The 22,408-nt window shown below is 37.3% G+C and overlaps 2 protein-coding genes across 2 annotated transcripts; one reads left to right on the top strand and one right to left on the bottom strand.

The window, feature by feature from the left end:
• Positions 1-3,832: 3,832 nt before the first annotated feature.
• On the bottom strand, positions 3,833-14,875 carry ero1a (endoplasmic reticulum oxidoreductase 1 alpha). The gene is made up of 16 exons (XM_088648301.1): positions 13,712-14,875; positions 12,990-13,109; positions 12,731-12,814; positions 11,490-11,528; positions 10,743-10,819; positions 10,452-10,525; positions 9,408-9,528; positions 9,042-9,088; positions 8,781-8,792; positions 8,512-8,538; positions 7,242-7,334; positions 6,536-6,782; positions 6,091-6,160; positions 5,894-5,980; positions 5,196-5,332; positions 3,833-4,750 (listed from the first exon to the last, which is right to left on the bottom strand). Exons 1-16 carry the CDS (start codon positions 13,820-13,822, stop codon positions 4,690-4,692), a joined length of 1,407 nt encoding a protein of 468 aa, XP_088504427.1. The 5' UTR covers positions 13,823-14,875; the 3' UTR covers positions 3,833-4,689.
• A 47-nt stretch (positions 14,876-14,922) lies between these two features.
• On the top strand, positions 14,923-22,000 carry psmc6 (proteasome 26S subunit, ATPase 6). The gene is made up of 14 exons (XM_088648304.1): positions 14,923-15,078; positions 15,898-15,977; positions 16,563-16,602; positions 17,030-17,082; positions 17,584-17,651; positions 17,797-17,911; positions 18,235-18,322; positions 18,638-18,699; positions 19,102-19,225; positions 19,829-19,890; positions 20,274-20,394; positions 20,766-20,846; positions 21,106-21,177; positions 21,295-22,000. The coding sequence occupies exons 1-14, from the start codon at positions 14,994-14,996 to the stop codon at positions 21,411-21,413; spliced, it is 1,170 nt and encodes a 389-aa protein (XP_088504430.1). The 5' UTR covers positions 14,923-14,993; the 3' UTR covers positions 21,414-22,000.
• Positions 22,001-22,408: the final 408 nt, after the last annotated feature.

Genomic DNA, 22,408 nt, shown 5'->3' on the forward strand with positions numbered 1-22,408 from the left:
TGCACAAGGAGAGACAGTAAGTTTTACTTTTGGGAAGCTAGTTTTTTTTTCCAAAGGAAAGCTTACTTTCCCCTCTGCTTTTATTCCCCTTTGCAGATTGTTCACTTTAACTGCACCCACTAACCCACATTTGGAGCACTTGTACTGTGATGTTTGTGAATGAAGGGGATAGGTCAACAGTAGGTGGGTAGAAAATTAAGATCAGAAAACTTTGCATTCTGTTCAAACTTAAATTTGTTCTTATTCCTATACATCCTGACATGCTCTTGTGATCTCAGTAGAATTACATTCACCAAGGTTTCTTCTAACATTGCAATGTTTACATTTTTCGTTTTACTTAGAACGTTTAAGTTTTGTAGCCAACTAAGGAAAGTTCAGAAGGCCAAATAAGAAAAAAAAGACAGCTCAACCATCGAGCACTTTTTTTTCCCCTGTATTTGTATGGACAAAGCGTCCATTATCATTAAAGGCAGCTTGTTTATAGTCAGCAATGGAAACTAGTCAGATTGCTTTTAAGGCTGGACTAATTGGGCCTGGCACCAAGAATTTCACAGAGGTGGGGAGCACTTTGTGGTATGTGAGGGGGCTTGTCTACATTCCATATATCAGATAAATGCATGCCTATTGAATGCCCATATATACTAATATAATGGGAAATTTACATCATTAGCTCAACATCCAATAGTATCCAAGAAATTTCAGTACTGGATAAATAACACATTGATGGCAAGACTTTAATGGAAAATATATTCAATTAATAAGCATTCCATGAAGACAATGTCCTCAGTAAAGAGTCAGTCTTTGCTTTTGATTTACATGTTTTATTACTATTGTTTTTCCACTTGCCACAGAATGTCCTAGTCAAATGCATCTCGGAGGCCAGCTGTGTGAGGCGCACATTGTGGTTGTGGAGCATTGTCATTGTCAAGTTAAAGCTGATCACAGAACTGTCTTCATTTTCAGGACAAACTGGGTAGTCTGCATCTAATCTTCGTGTCATTTCATCTGCTTCTGAAGACACAAATGCTCAGCTCAAATTTCAGATTTGTATGCCTCCTTGTTAATTTAAAGGCTGATGTTGGGCAAAATTGAGTAAATTTGGGCTACTGGGCTCAGCAGCCTGTAGTGCAGCAATACAGTTTTTGTTTATTAAAACAAGCTCAGAGTTTAAAGACAGCATTGTGATCACCACAGTACGTTCTCAAGTTCACATTCAGCCCTTCGTACTTTTCTTTCATTCCAAACAGCCATGCAGTGTGTGTGTCCATTCCTTAATGCACATTTAAGCCTTTACTGATTTCAAGGGCATGCTTCCAATCACAATATCCAGTAACCGTAAAGGCAAAATCAGGGTTACATGTTATAGATCCAGGTTTTCTGAATGGGGAAAAAAAGAATCAAGCTTAAAGGCGTACTCTAATCATTCTTTGTTACACCATGCTGGATTAAACAATCTTTTTTTTTTTTACTAAGTGACAGAAACATCTTCAGGCCTGGCTGAGCTAGGTTGCCTTTATCTTAATCATCCAGAGTGGTTGTACAGTAGCTACAGTGGCCTGCCAGTTGTTAGGTGAGAGCATTTCATTTAGATTTTTTTTCCATATAATTTATCTCTATTGGAGATTAATTGGAATAGGCTTGTTCATATTTAAACACTTCCTGATTTCCATTATTCCAGATGTAGATGATGAGGGATCATATCCCATTTGTATTGACTGGACTGCACAAACCCTGCCCCCTGCTCCACTTTCTCCAGGTGTTGATGTAAGAGAACATTGTAGGAACCTGAAGGAGGTTACTCAGCTGTAGGTATTCTGGGAATTGCACAATTATTGAAGCATTCACCTTCTACATGTATAATCTTGACTGAAATGCCCTGAACAAGCTCCAATTTAATTGGCATAATTAAAGTTTATCAAGGCTGAGAAGAATGACATGGTGTGCTCAGCAGGTTGGTCTTGGATAGGTATTTCCCTCCTGGATTCTCTTAGGTGGCATCAGTGCTGGGGCAAGTTCTGCTTAGAAGCATTAGTTAAGTGGCAGCTAATACTACACAGGAATAACTGATTTCTGCTGCTTAGTTTGAGCACCATTCCTTGATTTCCCCGCATGCATATCTGAAAACATACAAGCATTGCTGTCAGTACAAGTACATTTCCAAACATGTACAGTTAAAACTGAAAATATCTATTTCAAAATATGTGAAAGTTACAAGTATTGTAATTTTGCTGTTAATTTGTTTCTGTGAAGGTGTTGTGTTTCAGCTTTTTCTTCTGATAGCCAGTTATTAGCCTTTTTTTTTTTTTACCATTTGTGGCCAATGAATGTAACAGGGTTTATCCATATTTCTTAGTTCACTAAAGCTGTCCGCAAAGCACTACCATGTTTAAATAAAGTTTTATTGCACTGTTTTAAAAGGGTGTGTGTCTCTTTGGACAATACATGATGAGTTTAGGAAATTGCTTCAAGGACTGGGAGTTATAGATAAAATGAGCTGCTGCTTTCCTTCAGTGGATCAGATATGCTTAATATGTAAATCAGGTAGTAAAAGGAGTACTTGCAGTTTCATTACCTAAAAAACTATGGAGATACAATGGGGCATAATGTGTCCTTTCAATTTCAAGTCAAAAAGCAAGCACCGACTTCTGAAACTGATTTGGTATCCCAAAGGTTCAGCAAGCTCTTGGCTATATTAGGACTGTGATGGAGAGGCCTGCCAAGTGGCTGAACACTTAAAAACTGACGGTAGTTCATACTGTTGAAGGTGGATTCCTGTCAGCTGTAGACTGACTGCAATTCTCCAAGGGATAGTAAATTGACTGAGCACTGCCTGGCATCAGGTTGAATTAGGCAGCCAGGGCTGTCTGCCCTCTGTGGCCTCCTAAAACCTTGCCAGCGTGAAGTGCTGTCTTTGAGGGATGTACCTCTCCTCCACTCAGTCACTCTTGGGTCTACCCTTCACCTCATAGGGTTTATAGCTGCAAGACGAGATCAATTGCAAGACGAATTGGCTGTTCCCCAGGGGGAGTGCAATGTAGCCTTTCTGACTTAAAATACTGAAAGCAGAAGCCATGTCTGTTTTTAATCAGCACTGTTTGAGTTAAAACTCTCAAATACCAAATCTCCTCCACTACAAAAAAAGTCTTGTTTGTCAGAGATTAAATTGCAATTCTGTTTCTTGGCTGACCTTTAGCTCCAATTGAGCTTCTAGAACTTGAATCGTATTGAATTTAGACCCCCCCCCCCCAACAGTTCACAATGAGCATTGAGGACTCTTTATAACAATTACTAAGACCTATTTCAGATCAGCATAGCAACTGTAGTTTATGAAAATGTGAAGCTGCTACTTAAATTGAGGCACACTGTGAATTTACAGAATGAACACCTTACTCTTTGAAATAGAAATTCCTGCTTCAGATTTGATATGGATTTCTACTCAAAATTAGCCAAATAAAATTTCATGGTAGAAAAACATGAAGGGCATCTACAAAAGAAAGGAGGATAAAGCAGATGTCAAAATAGTCTGTGTATTGTCCTCCAAGTACATCTACAATTACAGATCTAGAAATACCCTAGCCTTAGGCAGCTGCCATGGTGCAGCTTCAACATAAAACAGTTTGATTTAAATTTATAGATTTACATTCTAGGTCAATGTTCTATTACTGCATTTTTATATTTCACTGAACTGAAGATGGTAAAATACTAAACTATCACAACTGTTCATCTGCTTAAGAAAATATATAAACCGTTGTAAAGAAACTATCCAATATAAATATAAAAAGCAAACATCTTTGGCCACAACTATTTTCGCCCCTCAAAGAAAGGGAATGCATAGATTTCAAACTTTAGTTTATTTCTTGATACAAAACTTAAAACTGATCATATATGGGCATCCTTGGTCCTTTTCTGAGAATCTCCAATAAATAAAACAATTATAGAATGCAGTAATTTCTCTCTTCTTTGTACAGGACAATTGGCAACTTGCATAATATAAATCAGCATAATGGTCACCATATCTATAGGCTCATAGTTTCCAGTGTGAAATACAGTCAATACATCCAAGCATGAAGAAAATACAGCATTCCAAAATCCTTAAACCATCTGACAGGCTTAATGACCAAATGGCATGAATCACATTTACAGAGATAGTTCTGCATTCAGTAGATCACTTAACTGTACCCCTACTCCTATTTGAAAGGGGAAATAGGCTATTTCACAATACAAATATAAAGCCTAGTATGTTAAGATACAAGTCACAGTGCCCCCTTAACATCTTCCCTGAATAAAATTAGTGCAAACGAAATCCACAACTCGTCCATTTACAAATACATCTCATTGCCCCACTTAATTTGTGTTGAATTGGGTTTTTTTTTAAACCCATACCTGTCACTAACAACCAAGGGCAGAGCACACAGAGCAGGGAAAAATCTTTTCCTGCAGTGGGAAAACAAATACCAAAATAAACTCAGGGTTTCCCTCCGCAAAAAAAAAAAAGACATCAGAGGAAATAAAAATTACAACATGCAGCTCATGCTCCTTACTCATGGGAATTAAGTCTCTTCAGTCGCACAGAAGGCTTCAATAAGTGAAGTGTTGAGTTTCTCTTAAATCGCTCCCAAAATTTAGTTGCACTTGGACAGGTTTCATTTCTAGGAGTGTCTCATCACAGATGTACCAATGATTCTGTTTTTACTTGATCTTCGACAATAGCTTTCGGAAGGTCTCTAGTTCCTTGATGCTTGTGGAAATTCTAGAGAAGAAAAATTGAACCAATGAAAAAAGTGTAAAAATCCAAACATTAAAAATCACCACGTTGTTTTTAAAACAGTGAGACTGCCACCTCCCGGTTCACAGAATCCAATAAAAGACAGATGTGATGTGCTAGAAAATAATGGATATTTAAATGGCAAATAAAATGTATAAATGATGTATACTGTATTACGTAACCCCTAAAAAATGGCTGCCATCAAATTGCACATTTATAATCGCTCTGAGAGATGTTCCAAGGGTGAGTTCAGACGTTTAATTTATCTTCAGCTTTTGGTATCAATGTAGTTTATGCTGTTAAAATCCTTTAGAGTGCATTCACTCTACTTCATTTAAATTTAATATTTAGAAATTCCTTGTTTTCATGCTCTACTATACTATAGCTTCATTAGTCATAGTAGCCAGGTAAATGGACAGTCATACAGTACCTGCCAAAGGCATTAAACAGAGCAACAATCTCCTGACGTGTCAGCTGGAAGCTAAGTCTTAAGTGACCAGACTCAGGCAGAGCTTGAATTTGCTTCTCGGAGAAAAGGATCTTCAATGCTGTGCCCAAACCCTGGGTCTACAACAAGACAACACCCTGAATAGCACTACTGCACCACCATGACAGCATGCATTGCACAAAAACACATTAAAATTGTAAAGCACCACATAATATGACAAACTACAAAAATGCAGCACTACAGACATATGTCATTCTAATATGAGTATTTTGGGAACAGAAGCTAGCAAACTTTTAAATTAGTTCTAACTAATAGAGGCGTTGAAAATTTAACATGATCGCTCATGCTGTTGAACATACTGCGCGTGATAATTTACAAAAAGACTGGATTAGAAGAACAATATTCAGACTAAGCAAGACTAAATATTTGCTTTAGCAACAGGTTCTACAAGATAACCTAGCCTTTCTAGGGAAACTGAATACATTCAAAATGAGATGATAAATATCATGGATTACAGTTCTCTCTCTCCTCATCATCATCCACTTTCTGTTCATTATCTAAGCAAAATGGTTGGTACTGTACACCTGAACAGTGGGTTTCAGAAGAGGTAATTAAGCACATTCATTTATGACAGAGCGGCTTAGGCAAAAGAGCAAAGTTAGATCTCACTCAATACGTACCTGTAGTTTCCCCCAAAGCCTGCACTTGAAGCAGCCAACACAGTCCATGATTCGGGAAATGTTGCGAAAATGCAGTTTGAAATCCTCCTGCCAACAGTGAGGCGAGAGTTTTAGGAAAAACTAAGGCTACAGTCACTCCTGAACATCAGTGGAATGTGGGAACAGACTACACACAGGTTCTTGTATTGCATTCTTACCTTCAGCTTTGTGGCTTCCTCTCTATCTCCAGCAAACAGCGAGTTCTCATCGAAGTGCAAAGGAAAAGAACTGCACAGAGCAGATGAAAATCGGTCAGATACTGTATGCCTCACGTAAAAAATGTAAAGTGCAGCTCTTCAATTTAACATGCAAGCCAACCATGAAAATCTTCAATATCATGAATATCTTCAATCTGCAGGAAAACAACTGGGACCTGAACAGACATCGATCAAACAGGGGTTATATACTGTATATAATATAACCAGCATAGAGCAATTCCATTCTGAACAGTAGAACAAAAATGGTTTGGGCTGTTAACCCATTCCTTCGCAGACAGCACATGCTTAAACCTCTTCGTATGCAGTAGCGCTTTAGTTTTTTTCAGGAAACTGGCACTTCTGCACATGGGGATGAATTTGAGCCTTGTTCTTCCAGTGAACTCACTCGGCCAGCTGAAGAAGCTCTAACAGCAGGTCCTTGGCGCGCTGGTCCTGGGCAGACTGGCCAGTGTACAGCTGGAAGGAGCGGCGCTCGAAAAACGGCAGGACCTTGGAGAGCGCCCGCAGCTCGATCAGGTAGAGGAAGTAGAGGTTGCGCAGGCGCTTGGGTCCTTCACTCTTGGTCAGCTCTGCGTCAAAGCGCTGCTGAAACTCCGTGATGTTATGACCCCATTTCTTGTCATACCAATTATCTGAGCACAACAGAAGAGACAGAGAATGGTTCGCACACAGATTATTAAATAATACGGTTTCTGACTATCTTAATTTAAACTTTGCAACCCCAAAAAGGACACACTACCAGAAACCATGTGGCTAAACTGGCAAATGGTGTCCTTTTCATCACTATGGAAACAGCTTTGGTGACATTCAATGGAGAAAATACAGACTTCTGAGGTGTTTAAAACAACCAGACAACAATTAATTTTGTATCTTAAAAATAATAAAAATTTGAATGAATTATAAAAACTTTCTAAAAAACAATTGATAGGTTAATAAATTTGCTTTCGTCCCCTAATGGTGAAGATATGGATATTGACCAGTATGGTTACAAATCCCTATACTGAATATTGAGACCAAATGTGTCAGATCTTGTTTAGGTTTCGAGTGTTACCTTTGCAGAAAGACAAGGATCAACTTCCCATGTTACTCACCGTCCAGGAGGTACCTAGCACTGAGGTGGATGTTGATACTGGCATGAAGCCCAGATATCAGCCTGAAAAAGGCTCTCTTCTCTACACACAGACCTGTAAAAACAAATTTGAAGAGTTAAGCCTCTACTAACTAAATATAATCATGTTCCAGAGTCTGAAAAGCAAATTTAGAAGAAAACACCAAATTTTCAAGGGCATTCTAGGGGGGATTTTGTGCAATATTTCCTTAAGAGATCTATTGTTTAATATATGTGGAAATTAGAAAAAGTGATGTTCACTATACATGTAAATTATTCATGTGTTGGTAAATTTTTCAAAAATTGGCATGTAATTTGGAAAACTTTTTGTCCATTCCCAATATGCTAACAATACGCATGTTGAGTGAGTGACGACAGTGACTTTTAACCCTAGTCCTAGGGAACCCATCACTTCTGGTTTTCATTCCAAACAAGCTCTTGGTCAATGAGGCTAATTGTTCTGGAGAAAATTAAGACCACTTTTCAGCTCATCACAACCTGAATAAGGGTTATTAAAATAGTATCGACTATGAAATAGTTTCTGGGTTTCACACCTTGATGAGGGCAGTTGTTTGGAATCCAAGTAACTGGACTGCTGCAGAACTTTTTTAGGGGAAGAGTTTGATAGTGTCTATAAATTATTAAATCGGGTCACCTAAAACTGTTTAGAGCAATATAGACTCCGCTTAAGCAAGACGAGGAGTGAATGGATGGAACTGTATGCTTTACTTCGCAATAACAGAACTGCTGCAGAGTGTTTCTGGAGCTCAATCGAATGAGACTCAGATTAATAGTAAAACTGTAACAAAAAATTGGAAGAGAAAGGTGTACTGAGAACCAGGTGTGAGAAATGCGTCATAAGCCTGCATGCCTGTCAACTAGTTTCACAGTAAATTCATTTACTTTCACTGTAAACGATTAGATTGATAAGATCTCAAACTGATTCACTAAATTGTCCTTTAGTTTTTCCTTCCACCCAATCTCACAATTATAGAAGTGTTGTTTAGGTGTTCCAGAAGTAACTGTACTTTTAGTGACTATTTTGAGTAATCAAAGTTAAAATCCTTAAGAAAAATCATATCTAAGAATAGAATTAACTTCATTGTTTAATTGGCTACTGATTTGGGAATAAAAACCAATCTGCCTTCCAGGAACTGAATCTGAGGCAACTTCTACTTTAGACTATCCAATTGTAGGAAGAAAGCAAACATTAATATTTTTAGACAAATGTATCAATTTTTCTTTATTCCTACCTTCCAGCCATCTGTAAAATGTTTTTCCTGCAAAAGAGCAGTTGTTGGGAAGTTAGAGGAAAAAAAAATCTAAAAACTGTAATTTGTGTATTTTATCACATTGCAGGCATGCATTAATGTTACATCTGCTTACAAAAGGTCCCAATTTACTTCCTCCTGCATTGAAAATCCCTTTTTAATCTTCATCTAATCTTTCGTAGAAGACTTCCAAAGGTTGCTATATTAAGAAGCATTACAAAGTACTGTATGAACAAAATGAGATGTCTTACCTTCATCTTCTCCTGTAGGAGAGGAAAAGATAAAATGAATTCATAAAAATGTGTAAAAAGGAATTAAACCCTGCTAGTTAACACTTTAGTTCTTGATTAGCCACTGCACAGAGGTCAATACATGCACATAAAATACACATTATAAAAAGGAAATAAAGGATTTCTGTTCTACTCTAAATTAGTCTATAAACTTATATAATACTTTACAAAAGAGAAAGTGTACACATTCTGCTGCAATTAAAATATATACTAGTATCTTACCTCTATAGGATGTCAAAGGATTTAATGGTCTCTTCACAGTACAGGGTCTGAAACGTTCACATGAAGATGTTTACTTTATATGAAGTTTGCTCTTACCACCAGACAGATCACATCTATTTATCTAAATTAGAAAACAGACATTCACAGTTATTTTCTGAATGCTGGAAATAGTCTTTAACATACAGTAATGCATCAAATTAATCTGCCACGCCTTTCTTGGCACAGAATGGCCAGCAGGCACAGATTTTAATTTAATAGGCAACTCAGGACTCAAATCATCATGACTCAAGAGAATGTTTTAAGGACTTGTTTACAAGGCTCCTACATTCTAACCTAAAAACCCATAAACCAATCTGAGGACATTACTTGAAGCAGTTCTCCTCGTAGATGCTGTTCCAGATCTGCCAGGCCTCGGGCCCTTTGTAGCCAGTGAAGCGCTCAGGATTAAGCAGCAGGTCCACATACTGGGAGTCTGGAGACTCGTCATCTGGGAAAGAAGGGCAAAGGGGATAGGAGAGGGGGGTAGGAACCTGGGACAGCACCATGGTACTTTACTTTGGGAGGGGTGGGATGGTGGCATTCTAGTTCTTTATTTCACAGTCTTTTCTTAAGCATCTTCTTCAGCTCTCTCGTTGCTTGTGTTGACAAAAAACGCCTTCTTCTAAGGTTAGTCAATGCAAATGCTGACACATGACTGTCAATAAATGATTTTGGTCATATGTATGTAATACAATTGAGTGTGGCAATACAATTCCAGTCCTAATATTAATAAAACAATGAATGTTGTCTTTTCTGCCTTTAGGAACCAAGACTCAATACATCGATTTCACTTTCAAAGCTTTTAAAGTCACTACAAACAGTAAAACCTGTCTCATAGGCATGTAAATATAACTAGATACAACAGCTTGTCTCAGTCTCCTAATGTATCTAGATAAATTCTAACTTATGCAATCCATTTGACAAGAGAATCAAACATCTTAGAATAATGATTATATCTCTAAAACACCCCATTATATTTTCTTATGAGGGTGAAATTTACACTGCAGAAATCTTCTGCTCAGGATTGGAGGTAACTAAATTTGTCAGAAGGACCCCTGAAAACAGTTGTCCCAAATTAAATATCAAAATATAGTAAACTGTACATGTAGATAATCTAATGCTGATATTGTTTTACACACTGCTAGACCTAGGGCAAAATGTTCACTTTGTGGGTAAAGCCTGAATAGTGTACAGTATGAGCTTCCCATTGGACCATAGACCCCACCCCAAAGACCAGTGCTTTTGAGGGGTGCGGCTAAAGGCAGCTGTACCTCTCCACAAAAGCATTTCCATTTGTCGACAAATCACTCAAGCAGGGAGATGTGAAATTTTCCTGAAGCAGAAAACGAAGGGGCAGTTCCACAGACTTACCATCAGATTCACAAAAGCGGTCAGCCTCATCATCATGTCTGTTCCACTCCAGAAGAACCTGACGGGTCTCCTCACTAGAAGATGCACAACAGGGCAATTAAAAGGCGGACGGCTCTTCCAAAGAGTCTCAAACCATTTCACAACTGCTTTATTATTGATTTTTATTAATGCCGAATAGTTCTACTGCGTGCAGCGCAAACAAGGTGCTCGGGCAACACATCCGTAACTTCAAATACTTAAAAATGTACCCTTCATCACATGGAGTTTGTACAAATGGCTAAAAACCCTTACCTGAGAGAGCTGTCCACAGCCCCCAGCTGCTCAAGCTTCTCGCACTCCTCCAACTCCCTGCTGGCATCTTCAGTGTACTGCAGGATAATGTACAGAGAATACACCTTCAGTGCTTCGGAAGGCACACAATTAGAAGGAGCATAAAGAACGGGCAACACATCCTCCATGTACAGGATGCTTATAAAATCATTTGACCTATTCAGACAACAGTTTTCTATAAGCTGCACCAGAGAGCAATGATATGTGTTCCACTTACTAAGGGAATATTGAAGAATATCGCAGGCATACATCTGAAGCCCTGTAGTGCATTCTTAAGTACAGCAATATCAGAGTCTGTTCACCTAGCGCCCTCTGGTGTGTACAGACCTCCTTGCAAGCATATTCCCTATGGTTTTCATATGTACCAGATTGCATTGCTCCACAGGATGTACCTTTTACAATGCAGTTGCAAGAAAAGCCCAAGTCATTTTATAAAATCCCCGTATATTGATGTATGTAAAGTACAATGCCACCATCAGATCTTTGCTTGAAAGAATCTCTATTAGGCAAACACGAGAGCCACACTGGGTAACTATTACTGAAGCAGGATGTAAGAAGCGTGTAAGCAAACACTGAATTTCCTCACACTGCTGCCCGGGACTCAAAACGTTACTGCTTTTCCGACTGCACTTCTGGTTAAATCCTTAAAGCAACAACAGAGAATGCCAAAAACAACACTAACACTACTTTAAAAGATATATACTGTACCTTATAACTAGCTGACTTCAATCCATCTGGTACTTCATTCTGCAAAAAAACACTATTAATAAACCTGATCTTGATTTATTTTTCTAAAGAAAATTATTTAAGGTATAAAAATGATCCTTAAATCAGTTTAGTTGAAACAACCTCTTTATAATGTGCTAAAAATGAACAAAATAGGAAAATTAGCACTCTGCTTCAATCTCACTTTCTTCTTTTACAATCACGTTTGTCATGTAGATTAATTTTAAATTTCAACAGTCTGAAGTCAAATCACTCCACACCTTTTTTTGAAAAAAAAAGCTTTCTTCATCATTTCATCATTATATGATCAACATGAAAGACATTTCCATTTCAATTATTAAATTATTAAATGTTAATGAATTGAAATGAAATAAAAATGAAAAATAAATTAAAATGAATACTTCTCTGCCTTGTGTATTAAGTCACAAAATATATGTAAATACTGTTTTTAAATTAAAAAATTCATTCACAGCAGCCATATCACCCTGCAACTCATAACTGGCAACCCACTGAAACTAAGCAGGTGTGAGCCTGGTCAGTACCTGGATGGGAGACCTCCTGGGAAAAACTAAGGTTGCTGCTGGAAGAGGTGTTAGTGGGGCCAGCAGGGGGCGCTCACCCTGTGGTCCATGTGGGTCCTAATGCCCCAGTATAGTGATGGGGACACTATACTGTAAACAGGCGCCGTCCTTCGGATGAGACGTAAAACCGAGGTCCTGACTCTCTGTGGTCATTAAAAATCCCAGGGTGCTTCTCGAAAAGAGTAGGGGTGTAACCCCGGTGTCCTGGCCAAATTTCCAATTGGCCCTTACCAATCATGGCCTCCTAATAATCCCCTTCTATGAATTGGCTACATTACTCTGCTCTCCTCCCCACTGATAGCTGATGTGTGGTGAGCGTTCTGGCGCACTATGGCTGCCGCCGCATCATCCAGGTGGATGCTGCACATTGGTGGTGGTGGAGGGGAGTCCCCATTACCTGTAAAGCGCTTTGAGGGGAGTGTCCAGAAAAGCGCTATATAAGTGTAAGCAATTATTATTATTATTATTATTGAAAGGACAAATGACACACTCACAGTAGGTAATTCCATGCAGGATGGTCAGCATGTGGTTAATTTCAAAGTAAAGATTTAAGTGACTTTTTACAACTGGGATAAAAGTCCATAGCATTAATCATTTGCATATAGCAAGATCTAACCAGCAGACCCTTTTAAGTGTACTCACTGGTTTACAAGGCTTGACAGCACAGTCCCTCAGTCCACAGTGGCTGCTATCAGTCCAGAAAGGACAAGGCTTGTTCAGATTGACCTTAGAGAGTAACAGCAGGGCAAGAATCAAGCACACTTCAGATCATTAGCTCAGTGAGGAAAGATGTAAAACCACAACTTTTGAAATTTTAGTGTTGATTTTTAAAAATGAAATATGCATGGTACTGCTCTCTGAAACAATTATCATAGATTAACAGGCTACAATTTAATTTTACCTTATAAAACCTGAAATAATCCATCTTCAGGAGTTCCTGCAGCTTTGGGAACAGATGGTTGTTGTTGAAGGTATCAATGGTTTCCACATCACACGTGCAGTCATCCAGGTGTCCTGTTACCTTCAAAGTTAGGAACACAGTGTACATTCAGCTTTACAGACTAAACCGTATTAATTCCCTCACTCCTACCATTAGGATTTGGTAGGAACGCCTTCAAAAAACAAAAAACAGGAGTTTAAACACTGCAGCATTATTAATGCAATCTGTAAAGGGCAGCTTCCTCACACCCTCAGCAAATATTTCCATATTTGTTAAATAAAGTACTTTTTCTGCAAACACTTGTAGGGTGGATTGAATTTCTAGTTTAAAGTGCTTTTAGATGTTTAGGGCATCCGTGAAAAAGCACCTGAAAAACATTTAACGTGCCCACAATATCAACGATAACATTCAACGAAGCAACAAACGCAGTCGTATAAAGCATCTCTGTACTAAGATTACTTAAGTATAAAGAAATAAACACTTTCTTCTAGAAACTGGATACTAGGTTGATGTTTAACTACAGAAACATATAACACTTATGAAAAAGCAAATAGCCTGTATGTTTGGAGGACTGCAAATCATTGAGTAAAATGCACCCATACGCCGTACTGTATTTTTTTTTCTTTGCAGTATGTTTAAATATATTAATATATACAGAAATGCATAACTAATAATTGCCTTACCTGACAGAAACACCTGTGCTCGGCGGAACCCGGGTAAAAGTCCTGTGACGTATGGAGACAGAGCAGGGACCCCAATAATACAAACAGCTTTAATTTAAATCTCATCGTCATCTTAAACTCTGTTGTCCTGGTCCTCGCAGAAAATATAGTCCAATAGTGCTTCGCTACCGACTTCGTGTCTTATTACCTCAAACTCTAGTGGTGAACCAGTTTAAATCAGAGTGATCCAACCTTCCCCAGCTCGACAAGTTAACTTTGCAGTGAACGTGTAGCATATGGGCGTTACTGCCCCTACAATTCCCAATAAAAAGTCAATTTGCGCTTGTTCTACTACTGATGAAGCCACGACATCAGAAACAAGCCCAGTTACTTCCTATTGCCTCATACTGGGACGTGAATTACGTGCTTTCCGCCTTTATCGCACCTATTCAGGGACTGAATTGTTCTCTTATTGGAAATGCACTTTCATGTTCACGTTCATGTTTTCATTACTTCTACAATGCACAATTTCAGCTCATCAGAGATAAGCGATTTTGATTATTTCAAACAATTAAGCAAGTTTTGTAATGCAAATTTAATTTCTACGGTCTATTTTAGCTTTACGTCCTTTGTAATTGTAGGTGTTAGTCCACTGCTAACTGAAGTAAATGAGTGGGTGGACTTCTGTGGCAGATTCAGGGAAACACGAAGCTGGTTTTCTCTAACTGCACGCACACAATGGTGTCCCATCACGTGGGATATCAACTTGAATATTTATCACGTGGGTGTAGGTCTATTCAGTATAAAGTGTTCAAGCAAATATTTTTCGTGGTACTGGAAGTTTAAATTCTTTTCCGATTGGCTGCAAAAAAATAGATTTGTCATTTCACCTATGTTTACTTCTCTGAACAACGATCAAACAATTTACTTTTTAATATTTGAAGCAAGGATAAAAATCACCCATAACTTCTAAAACTTTTCATTTTTAAAGATAAGTGCTACCTGTACGTCTCTGTATAACCAGCCATTATTAATTTAATTTGAAATTAGGGGTCTTCCTGCCCCCTAATCAACGAGGCAGTAATGTCTGAAGTTTCCTTTTTAAACATTTTTATGTTGTGATCCATTTTTAACATAAAACTTTTAAGTCTTAAATTTAATTATCTGAATGTAAACACGACAGGACTGAGAACTGCCTCTACCTAGCATCACAGACCTCCAAACCTTTTCATATCTATCCCAGCATTCACTTATAGCGACGTCGATCCCAGAATTCTCTGGGGGTGCTGCCGGTCAATGCAACATGGCGGATCCTAGGGAGAAGGCTTTGCAAGACTACAGGAAGAAATTACTGGAGCACAAAGAGATTGACGGGCGTCTCAAAGAATGTACGTGTTTCAATTTCAAACTCAGTGTTACTAAAATCTTATTTTTTCGGGCGTAAGTTTTACGCTTGTTTATTTTAGATAAAAATTGAGCGAGACTGAGTCAAAATTTGCCAACTCGCTTTGTCATCCAGCCATCCATTGATTGGGACCCGTGTGTGTAAATAACTGTCATGTTGTTTGTCGTAATATAAACGTATTGGAAAAGGAATAAAGATACTTTATTCAAAAAGGGTGTAATATATGTTTTAGAAATTGCATAGGTTTGTGTTCACATATCTTGAAATATATTAGTATTCAAAACATTTTCATTCCGATTCGAAAATGACATTACGGAATTGTAGTAGGCATTGCTGCTGATTGTGAATTGAATACTTTTGCTTCGTATGCGCAATAATAAATCTTCATAATAGTCTTAAGAGTGTAGTTTTCAATCAGTGTATTACCAAATTACCGTTCAAGCCAGATGGCCTTAATGCGAGTTTGAATCTGAAAGTTTTTTTGTGTGTTTTTACAAAATGGCTTGCCTTTCCTGTATTTCAAATATACTTTGTATTTTTTAGTTTAATAATCGACGAAATGGTTTTCACACAAATTACAATACATTTAATGTGTGCTTTCGTCTTTAAGGTAGTTACCAAACATTTTCGGGTACGTATTTACTTTATATAAAACGTATCGTTGCTAGTCCGTTGCTTAGATATTTCACACAGTTTATCATTGATCCAAGTGGGCTCTCAAACCTACAATGAACTAGGTAAACCTTATTTTTTACATTGCACTTCGCGTTTACATTCCGTGCTAACGATTTATTATTTTCAGTGAGAGAACAGCTGAAAGAACTTACAAAGCAATATGAGAAGTCCGAAAATGACCTAAAAGCTTTGCAAAGCGTTGGCCAGGTAAGATAATAACTTGCTGTATGTATTTTAAATATAACTGCTCTCACAGGATAGTAGACTCAATGTTAACATTTCAAGTTACATTTAGATTAAAGAGCTAGATGATAATTTAGGCTTTACAAATGTTCTTCATCTGTGTTGCTTTGTTTCTACTTAGATATTATTACATATAATATTATATGTGACCTGAAATTTTTTTTAAATTTATCTGTAATTTGTTACTACGTCATTTGTGCTGTAGACTATGTAATAGAAAACAGTCAGCAGGTACAGGTCTACAGATTATATTCTTTTAAAATCTCAATTGGCGTTACTTACACACAGTGTAGGGAGATCTGTAAGAAATGTCCCATGGCAGGGTCATAATATGGTCTGAATGTGTTTTTTGGAATGCTAAATACCCATCTGACCATTCGTTTACTAATGTGTTTCTGGTTCCATGGTTTTGTGGAGCTTTTACTTTGACCAGTTTAGGAAATATCCTTTTAAATAAAAAGTGGGACAATACTTTGCTGGCTGTACTATGACGCTTTTATAAACATCTTAACATTCAGCCATATGAATTAATGTGTTCTTTATTTTCAGATTGTCGGGGAGGTCCTCAAGCAGTTGACAGAAGAAAAATGTAAGTTCAATATAAGCCATGTGCAGAATGCTTTTGTCATCTTATTGTTTCCTTATATTAATACCTTTGATAGGTTAACCCTTTTCATGTACATATGTATACAAATCAAGTATCAATTTATTGGATACATACAGTCAGGCATTGTCTCTGTAATCTTAATCTTTAATGTAAATCTTGATTATTAAGTAGGTTAGAAACTTGTTAGAAGAATAAATATGGAAAAATGACACCACCTCCAGTAATTCATAACATGAAAAACTCTCTCAAACCAAATGCAGTATAGAAAGTCTAAATGCAACTTTCAGTACACAAGCATATTCTGTTTTCTGGAAATTAATAGTTTTAATCTAGGTTTTCTGACATGAAATGCCACTTATCTTCTGTTAATATGCAATTTCACAATATCTGGATGTTTGTTACCTTTCAGTTATTGTCAAGGCAACAAATGGCCCACGATATGTTGTTGGCTGCCGTCGACAGGTAAGCATAGCATTTTTCTTTTTTCCCATTGATTCAGGCGAATCACTGATATAAAATGAGTTTTCACTTGTGACATCTCATAAACAAACTCCACATTATCCTATTATGACCAGCCTTAAATATGTTTTGTTCTAGCCGGGTAATTTCCTGTGTTTAACTGTTTGAGCAGCAAGAATCATATTCAGGAATGCGAAGGAATTGGTTGTATACATTCAGTAATTCTATCTTCCCACTATTTGCCACAATAGTGAAATGAAGTGATCTCTGCTTTAACCTCAGCAGTGTTGAGCATTTTTTACTAGATGTTATAAATGAGAACATATTTAAAAAAAAAACTTTTTTATTGTACTTGGAAGGGTCTCTTATGATGGAGATTGACTGTTATATTGAGTTGTTTAATGTGGCTTTCAAGGGCATAGGGATTCCAATACATCATTCTAAGTCTTGATTTTAATACAGAAGAACCTTGTAAAGTAGTGTTTGCTTCTTTTTTTTATGCAGCTGGACAAATCTAAGCTCAAACCTGGGACAAGAGTGGCTCTGGACATGACGACTTTGACTATCATGAGGTTGGGATTTTTTCTTTATACTCAGGTGACTGAGTCACATGTCCTAATCAAAGACAATATGGGTGCACACCTTCTTTGAATGACTGCTTGCCAATAGTATACGGCTATTCCAACTCTTAAAACGTTGCCCTCCTTGCTTCTGTAGGTATCTGCCCAGAGAGGTAGACCCCCTGGTGTACAACATGTCCCATGAAGATCCTGGAAGTGTCTCATATTCTGAGATTGGGGGATTGTCGGAACAGATCCGAGAACTCCGAGAGGTATGATGTCGGATGGCTGTCTTTTTAAGTTACAAAAAAGATTTAAGCCCACAGTATAATATTGAATGAGACCTTTAGAGTATAAATTTATTGTAATATCCAGTTCACGATTTATCCTACAATGTGTTAACTCGGCATTGTCAATTGCTGCAAAAACCTATGAAATGTAATTCAGAGTTTATATTGACAATAAAAATGTAAGAGAAAGGTGCCTTGTGAGGCTAAATGTCTTGGGTTGTATTAATAGCAATCAGTCGAAAATATATATTTTGAAAGAATACAGATTGGAATGTGTCATGTGATTAGAGTTTTGTTTTGTGCAGGTGATTGAATTGCCACTGACAAACCCAGAGCTCTTCCAGCGTGTTGGAATCATCCCTCCTAAAGGTTGTCTCCTTTACGGACCACCAGGTTAGTTTTTGTTAATACCTACACATTATCTAATATTAAAGATTTTGCTTAGGTATGCATGCCAATGGCTCCAATGTGTTTTGAAAATTATGGAAAACACATCAACAACATTAAGAGAGCATTCCTCTTTATATATTCCGCTTCAACATGTTTCATGCATTCTGAAATCATCTGATATGTTTTATAGCTGACTTTTCAATTAAAATGGATACATCTTTCTATATTTTTTTCTTAAGTTTAATATTTAATATATTTTCTTTTTGTCAACAATCAAAGCATCCCAGACACCAGTGCCCTTTGTTGCCTTTTTTCCAGGTACAGGAAAGACACTTTTGGCTAGAGCTGTTGCCAGTCAACTTGATTGCAATTTCCTTAAGGTACAGCACTTGTTCCCCCTTTGAATTTTCTAATGTTGCTCACTTGCTATGATTTTAGTTTTTAGTTTTCATAAAAGAGAAGAACGCATTGCTGGCCAGGTGTTTTCTACACTCAAATTAGCAACATGATTTTTATTTCAACATCCAAAGTATCAGTCACATCAGTTGACATGCTTCTTATCATTGATTACTTTTAAGGACATAAGAAAGGCTGCAAATAAGAGGAAGCCAATAAGCTCAGCTTGCCCATTTGGTAGTTATTTGGAAAGAATTCCCATTTTCCAACTATTCGTCAATTAATGTTTATTGAATTAAAATCCTAAGGGCGTGGAAACAGTGGTATTACAATGTGATCATGTGACTATACTACTGAAAACATTTATTATATGATTCTTTGCACAGGTGGTGTCCAGTTCCATTGTGGACAAGTATATCGGAGAGAGTGCAAGGCTTATCCGAGAAATGTTTAACTATGCCAGGGATCATCAACCATGCATTATCTTCATGGATGAGATTGATGCCATTGGTATGAGCAAAGGCTAATTTTACACTTTTAACTAATATTAAAAACGCAGAATAGAGCAGTATTCTGGAATAATGCAAATTCAAATCAAATTTCTGTGAGTTTTAGCCATTTTGTAAATACAAATTATTTGGTTATAAAGTCATTTTGTTCATAAATACCTTAATACGTCTACAGACCTTTTAAATGAAACATGTAAAGGTTTATTCCACGCTGCAAAGAGAAGAAAAGAAACACAGTTTTGGCTGTGGAGCCTTCTTGGGGTGTGAGAGGGGGGGAAATTGGCAGCTGATAAAGCATGGGAGAAAAAGGGCAGGGAGTGGAGACGAAGCGGGAACCGAAACGTTTCTTTTCTTCTCTTTTTCAACGTGGAATAAACCTTTACTTGTTCCTTGTCAGCCTACGCATGCTGACACAGCTGCCTACTTGAACTCTTAAATGAAATGCCTTTTGTAGGATTTATTAAATATTTTTTGTAAACACCAGGGCTTTTTTGCCAAGTTTAAATGTAATATACCTGAAGAAAAATTATCTTGCAAATTGGTAAGAAGATGTATACCTACTGCTGCAGTATGCTGTACCGTGTTCATGTGATGCTGTTTCCAGGGGGCCGTCGATTTTCCGAGGGAACGTCTGCAGACCGCGAGATACAGAGGACGCTGATGGAGGTGCTTTTCCTATAAACCTTTCTATCTTCATCAGCTTTCACTGTTGATGTACTGCAAATAATACTGTAGATTTACACAATACTGTAGTTATGTGGATTCGTGAATTACATTATAGTGTCCTCTACTGGCCATTTAAAGACATTAAGCCATGCTGTGTATAGCAGTATTTTCTTTTGATCAGTGGAATTGTCATTGAAACATTTTATTTTTAATTATCATTAATAGATATCAGGAAGCAATAGCATATAAAAAAACAGGTTGCTACTTTAGTCTTTAAGTGTCTTTTCTGGTAAGCAGAGGTTTTCCAGAGAGAGATGAAAGCTTACGGTGTAATCGAGGTTGCAGGTTTTTATGTGACTTGTGTTCTGTGTATTGTTCTGTAGCTCCTGAATCAGATGGATGGTTTTGACACTTTGCACAGAGTCAAGATGATCATGGCAACAAATCGCCCTGACACTCTGGACCCTGCTCTCCTTCGCCCTGGAAGGCTGGACCGCAAGATCCGTATGTCAGCTGCTACTGTCTAACACACTCATCCTTCTGGTTATACACCTGGTGGATGAGTGTAATACTAGTGAGGTCACTCTGCGCCTTGGAACGTTTCACTATGTTTGTAGTTTATTTCATGTTTTTCCAACTGCAGCCGTGGTTCTGTGGGAAGAATGACTTTGGCAACATATCTTAATCTAAAACCTTTGGAGACCTTTGCAAAAACGAAATGTAAATTCAGATTGGCAGAATTATTTCATTTATAAGTGTATATATTTTTTTAAAAAATATTTAAAAGGTACAGATTCAAGTGTTTGTTACAATAGTGTTTGTTAGAAATTTTAGCTGCAGAACATAAATTCATGTTCAATCATCTTTTTCTTCAGATATTGAACTGCCCAATGAACAGGCACGTCTGGACATCCTGAAGATTCACTCAGGCCCTATTACCAAGCATGGAGATATAGGTCTGTTGGCATTTTAATTGTAGGACAGGAATAATGAGAGCAAAATGAGTTGGAGCTTCCCAAAATCTATACTCCATATTTTAGTCCTGAGATGCAGTACTTTATACTGGTTAAGGATGAATTTGCTCCTTTTATACTTTATTTTAAATTTGTGTGTATGTTCATATTTCTCATGTGCATTTTTAGTTGTAGACTTTTTTTTCCAGATCTTTTCTAGTGAAGCACAACTCTTCAGACCTTTTTATCCATTTCTTTGCAGATTATGAAGCGATTGTCAAGCTTTCAGATGGGTTCAATGGAGCCGATCTGAGAAACGTGTGTACTGAAGCAGGTGAGGTGGGCAGTCACAGAATGTGGCATGGCCACAAGCATACTTGTCAATTAGTACAGAAAGGCATCCATCAAATCATTCACAAATATTGATGTATTGTTTTTTTGTTTTCTTTAGGCATGTTTGCAATCCGTGCTGATAATGATTATGTAACTCAGGAAGACTTCATGAAAGCTGTGCGCAAGGTGGCTGATTCAAAGAAATTGGAATCCAAGCTGGATTACAAACCTGTATAACGCTGTACCCCTTCCTTCAGGAGTGATTCTGCTTGCATGGGGCATACCTTTAAAACCAATTATCAAAACATAAAGAAAATGGGAAGTTTGAGATTTCTGTACTGTATTTTATTGGAAATATACAGTTGTAGAGTTTAGCAAACCACTAACTTTGGCAATTAAAGTTAATACTATGGTGTTTTTTGTAGCATAAAACAACAGGTTTTGTTATTTTCCCCAGGTCCATGGAAAATATGGTTATCCTGAAAACCTGTCCACTTAATGTCCTTCCTATTTTACATTTTATGCCATTTCTATGTAATTACAATTCCATCAGGTAACCTCAAAGATGATTGAATATACAAAGGTGTTCATTGGATCTGTCATGTTTCTTTGTCTCAAAACATTGAAATTAAATTTCTGCTGAGAGTAAAGGTATTGTTTTATCTTTTAAGAGGCATGGATTGTTCTGTTTGAATTGAACATTTGTATCTATCTCCTATGTATACTTTCTATGAAATCTGTATGCCAGGTTGACTTTGTACGCCATGTAAAATACAGTCATTGAAAGTTTCAGAAGCAAAGAATAAAATTGATAAACTTCTGTATTTCCTGTAGTATTATCTTAATTTCTCTAGCTTTAACATTGTGATGGTCATGTCCAGTTACATATTTTCTGACAAAGAAAGGTTTAAGTGATGTGCTTAGAAGTTCATACAAGTATAATACCAACTTGTGTTTTGTTATATACACTCAATTGCAGAATCACCCATCTTCCATTTTTTACATCTCAACTCCCCCACACTCACATTTTTTACATGGCAACAACCCCCACACTCACAGGAGAGAATTACAGGCAGACTCCTTCTAGCCTCTCTTGTCTTTTAACACATCACAGGTGTTACAGTCCTACAGTGAATATTTATTACCTATTAGAGGGGTCATATACCTTGATTTAACTTAAATACGATTGTTTTTTGGTAATGCCATCAGATTTTTCTTATGTAAGGCTAGAA

This window comes from Lepisosteus platostomus, chromosome 10, assembly GCF_059453375.1.
Source record: "Lepisosteus platostomus isolate fLepPlt1 chromosome 10, fLepPlt1.hap1, whole genome shotgun sequence".
Taxonomy (NCBI): domain Eukaryota; kingdom Metazoa; phylum Chordata; class Actinopteri; order Semionotiformes; family Lepisosteidae; genus Lepisosteus; species Lepisosteus platostomus.

Coding starts and splice junctions, on each gene's coding strand:
- psmc6 (XM_088648304.1), top strand. CDS start 14,994: ATGGCGGATCCTAGGGAGAAGGCTTTGCAAGACTACAGGAAGAAATTA. Junction 17,652..17,796: donor ACGACTTTGACTATCATGAG/GTTGGGATTTTT, acceptor TTGCTTCTGTAG/GTATCTGCCCAGAGAGGTAG. Junction 18,323..18,637: donor TCTCCTTTACGGACCACCAG/GTTAGTTTTTGT, acceptor CCTTTTTTCCAG/GTACAGGAAAGACACTTTTG.
- ero1a (XM_088648301.1), bottom strand. CDS start 13,822: ATGACGATGAGATTTAAATTAAAGCTGTTTGTATTATTGGGGTCCCTG. Junction 9,089..9,407: donor TACGAGGAGAACTGCTTCAA/GTAATGTCCTCA, acceptor TGAACGTTTCAG/ACCCTGTACTGTGAAGAGAC. Junction 5,333..5,893: donor GGCTTTGGGGGAAACTACAG/GTACGTATTGAG, acceptor GTCTTGTTGTAG/ACCCAGGGTTTGGGCACAGC.